The sequence below is a fragment of the Gastrolobium bilobum genome, unplaced genomic scaffold (genome assembly GCF_033153095.1).
Source record: "Gastrolobium bilobum isolate Gb01-03AN ecotype WA unplaced genomic scaffold, APGP_CSIRO_Gbil_v1 utg14319, whole genome shotgun sequence".
In the NCBI taxonomy this organism is placed as follows: Eukaryota; Viridiplantae; Streptophyta; class Magnoliopsida; order Fabales; family Fabaceae; genus Gastrolobium; species Gastrolobium bilobum.
The window spans coordinates 164,483-168,176 of record NW_026898237.1 but is presented as its reverse complement, the minus strand read 5'-3'; the positions used below and the strand labels follow the sequence as shown (position 1 = coordinate 168,176).

The following is a 3,694-nucleotide window of genomic DNA, read 5'->3' as shown; positions in this document are numbered from 1 at the left end:
CTCCTCGATCATTTCCTCATGAATACTTGGTTTCCAAGAAAGAGTGATTCCACCAGAAAAAAAGCTGTAGTGGTTGAGACTTGAAGGCAACTGGGTATTAGTGGAGAAGGTTCATCCCACCTTCGATTCTGTAAAATACAAACGAGGCACGTTGAGAATAGACATGTAAAATGAAAAGATTTTGAATTTGTTGACTTAAGGGTTATATTAACGGAAAATACTACTCTCATTTTACATGAAATAGTTATCTTATTTTTTCTCACTTCAAAAATTGCATTTTCTCTTTTTTTCTTTTCTTTTTTGCTTTTTAATGATAACCCCACTTATATTCTCTCTATAACATGAGAGAACTATTCCCATATAACACGAGACTAATATTCTCCTATATTAATACCCAAAGCCCAAATGAATAATAAAAATGAGTCTCAATCTTATTTTGGAATGAGGTGTAAAACGGCCTTTGCATAGAGGATGTCCACGTCGAGCCTGGCCCGTGAAATGTGCAGAAACGAGGGTTAAAATTTGGACTGCAAAGCTAGCCAATAAAAAGTTAGGGTTTTATTTTTCTTATGTTGCATGAGACAAGTTGTCTCATGCAACACACAAAAAGTGGGTGGGACCCACTAAAAAGGAAGAAAGAGAAAATAAAGAAGCGGGTCCCACTTATTTTTTGTGTGTTGCATGAGACAACTTGTCTCATGCAACATAAGAAAAATAAAACCCAAAAAGTTAACAAGTTAAACCGCTGTGAAATTTTAAACCCCCGTGGCCCACTCTTTTTTTATTTTTAATATTTGTTTTTGAATTTTTGACTTTAATTTCCATCTGCTATAAAGAGAAATGAAGCGACCAAAACAGAACAGAACAACCAGAGAGGCGTCTTAATAAACGTCAACCTCTGCTCTTAATTTTCTTCTTCACCGGCGAGAATGAGAGAGTGCATTTCGATCCACATTGGTCAGGCCGGCATTCAGGTCGGAAATGCTTGCTGGGAACTTTATTGCCTCGAGCATGGCATTCAGGTAATTCCCTCGCAAAATCTCATTAGATTTATTGCTTTCATCCATAACACTACCAACTTTGATTGCGTTTCTGTCCTTTGTTCGTAATATTAACATGCGTTCTGTTTTTATCTTTTACGGCATTGCGTGAATCTTGAACGATTACTGTCAATTATGTCTACGGAATTTCATATTCAACAGATTTAGAATTGCTTTCCGTTTGGCCATTACATCATGTGCCGTTTGGTAATATTACTAATTACATCGTTCGTTATTAAATAGTGCAATTATTATTAGTTTTTGAATTCTGTATTGGTTATGGACTCAAATGTGTTCAATTCAGCCTGGATTTACTTTGATCTAACGTTCTTCCTGGTTTAATCAATAGCGTTAGCTTTGTAACAATCTTAGATATTAAAATCTTTTTGTTTGTTTTTTTTGTAGCCAATCTTGAAATTCTTGAACGTTCTTGTGTGGTTTTTTAGGCTGACGGCCAGATGCCGAGTGATAAAACCGTTGGGGGAGGTGACGATGCTTTCAACACCTTCTTCAGCGAGACTGGAGCTGGAAAGCATGTACCTCGTGCAGTTTTTGTAGATCTTGAGCCCACTGTCATTGATGAAGTGAGGACTGGCACATACCGCCAACTATTCCATCCTGAGCAGCTCATTAGCGGAAAGGAGGATGCAGCTAACAACTTTGCTCGTGGCCACTATACTAGTAATGTTTTTTTTTTACCCCCTACATTTATTTAATAACAATTTTGTGCTTTTTCTTTGAATGTTTTGATTGTTGAATGCCAGCTTCTTCTTACAAAATTACAATTGTCTTTTAATTCAGTTGGGAAAGAGATAGTTGATCTTTGCTTGGACCGTATCAGAAAGCTTGCGGATAACTGCACTGGTCTCCAAGGTTTTCTGGTTTTCAGTGCTGTGGGTGGGGGCACTGGTTCAGGTCTTGGTTCCCTTCTCTTGGAACGGCTTTCCGTTGACTATGGCAAAAAATCCAAGCTCGGTTTCACTGTCTATCCTTCGCCACAAGTTTCAACCTCTGTTGTTGAGCCTTACAACAGTGTCCTTTCCACTCATTCCCTTCTGGAGCATACTGACGTTGCTGTGCTGCTTGACAATGAAGCCATATATGATATTTGCAGGCGTTCCCTTGACATTGAGCGACCCACCTACACTAACCTCAATCGCTTAGTTTCTCAGGTATGTTCTGTTATTATCATTTTCTCACATGAGAGAGATAATGTTCTGACTTTCTCGTGATAAATATTTTCAGGTGATATCATCGCTGACTGCCTCCCTGAGGTTTGATGGTGCCTTGAATGTTGATGTTACTGAATTTCAGACTAACCTGGTACCATATCCAAGGATTCACTTCATGCTTTCATCCTATGCTCCTGTGATTTCAGCAGAGAAAGCATACCATGAACAGCTTTCAGTTGCAGAAATCACAAATAGCGCATTTGAGCCATCATCTATGATGGCCAAGTGTGATCCACGCCATGGCAAATATATGGCTTGCTGTCTGATGTACAGAGGTGATGTCGTCCCTAAAGATGTCAATGCAGCTGTAGCTACCATTAAGACCAAGCGCACTATCCAATTTGTTGACTGGTGTCCCACTGGATTCAAGTGCGGTATCAATTATCAGCCTCCAACCGTCGTTCCTGGGGGTGATCTTGCCAAGGTGCAGAGGGCCGTGTGCATGATCTCAAACTCCACTAGTGTTGCTGAGGTTTTCTCACGCATTGACCACAAATTTGACCTTATGTATGCCAAGAGGGCATTTGTGCACTGGTATGTTGGTGAGGGGATGGAAGAGGGTGAGTTCTCCGAGGCTCGTGAAGATCTTGCTGCCCTGGAAAAGGATTATGAGGAGGTCGGTGCTGAGGCTACAGAAGGTGACGAAGGCGAAGATGGAGATGAGTATTGATTAGGAAGTTTGCACGTTCAGTCTGTTACTTGTTTGTTTATGTTATCTTTCTTGATGCCTTGATGGGTTCTTTTTTGCACTTTACTTGGCTTAATCTCCTAAGCTGTTGACATATGCTGTTGTTTGTATGGTTGACCATTCGGTGGAGCTTGCTCTGTTCCAGGCCTTAACAACTTCAATGATACGATTGTGGCTCTTTTAGCTAAAATTGAGATGTTTATGCGCATTAAGTAATTGCGTAATTTCGGTCGCGGAACTTAATTATCTGTTATTGCATTGAAAAAATGGAATCATTGGTTGCACAACACGTGATGGTACATAATTAGAGAGAATGCATTGGAAAAGAGACTTATTTATTTGAACATCCGGGGAAGAAAATTAGCTTTGACCACAGGATTGGTGTGGTCTTCCATGCGTTGATGTTGATGTTCTTTTACAGTGTTGCTTCCCTCGCTCTGATGCAATATTTCATGCGTTAACAAAGTCCAATTATTACAAAATTTGACATGGTGACAAATAAATTTGTGTGTGAACAAATAAAATGGTGCTTTATCATGGATAAGGAGGGAATATCGTTACAGCTCTGGCCAAAGTATTTACTAACTCGTTCGCAGTCGCACAATATCTTCCCCTCCCTAATATTATTAAAGTATTATTTTTTGAAAAAAAACAGAGAATTACAACTTGCGGTTTTCCTAGGACGAGCGTCGAGCAACTTACCTTGGTTATACAAGTTAAATTTGCAAATGTAG

At 39.6% G+C, this 3,694-nt stretch overlaps 1 protein-coding gene across 2 annotated transcripts; it reads left to right on the top strand.

Moving 5' to 3' along the window:
• The first annotated feature begins 929 nt into the window (after positions 1 to 929).
• Positions 930 to 3,099, top strand: LOC133314185 (tubulin alpha-2 chain). Of its 2 annotated transcripts, XM_061515634.1 has the most exons (5): positions 930 to 1,022; positions 1,487 to 1,721; positions 1,842 to 2,212; positions 2,286 to 2,744; positions 2,830 to 3,099. In XM_061515634.1, the coding sequence occupies exons 1-5, from the start codon at positions 930 to 932 to the stop codon at positions 2,944 to 2,946; spliced, it is 1,275 nt and encodes a 424-aa protein (XP_061371618.1). In that variant the 3' UTR covers positions 2,947 to 3,099. The 2 variants fall into 2 exon arrangements, with proteins under 2 accessions (XP_061371618.1, XP_061371617.1); XM_061515633.1 differs by having other exon boundaries at positions 2,286 to 3,099.
• Positions 3,100 to 3,694: the final 595 nt, after the last annotated feature.

Excerpts from the sequence above, each read along its gene's own strand:
- LOC133314185 (XM_061515633.1), top strand. The coding sequence starts at position 930 with ATGAGAGAGTGCATTTCGATCCACATTGGTCAGGCCGGCATTCAGGTC. Across the intron at positions 1,722-1,841 it reads TGCTCGTGGCCACTATACTA|TTGGGAAAGAGATAGTTGAT; the intron begins GTAATGTTTTTT and ends CTTTTAATTCAG. Across the intron at positions 2,213-2,285 it reads TCAATCGCTTAGTTTCTCAG|GTGATATCATCGCTGACTGC; the intron begins GTATGTTCTGTT and ends AAATATTTTCAG.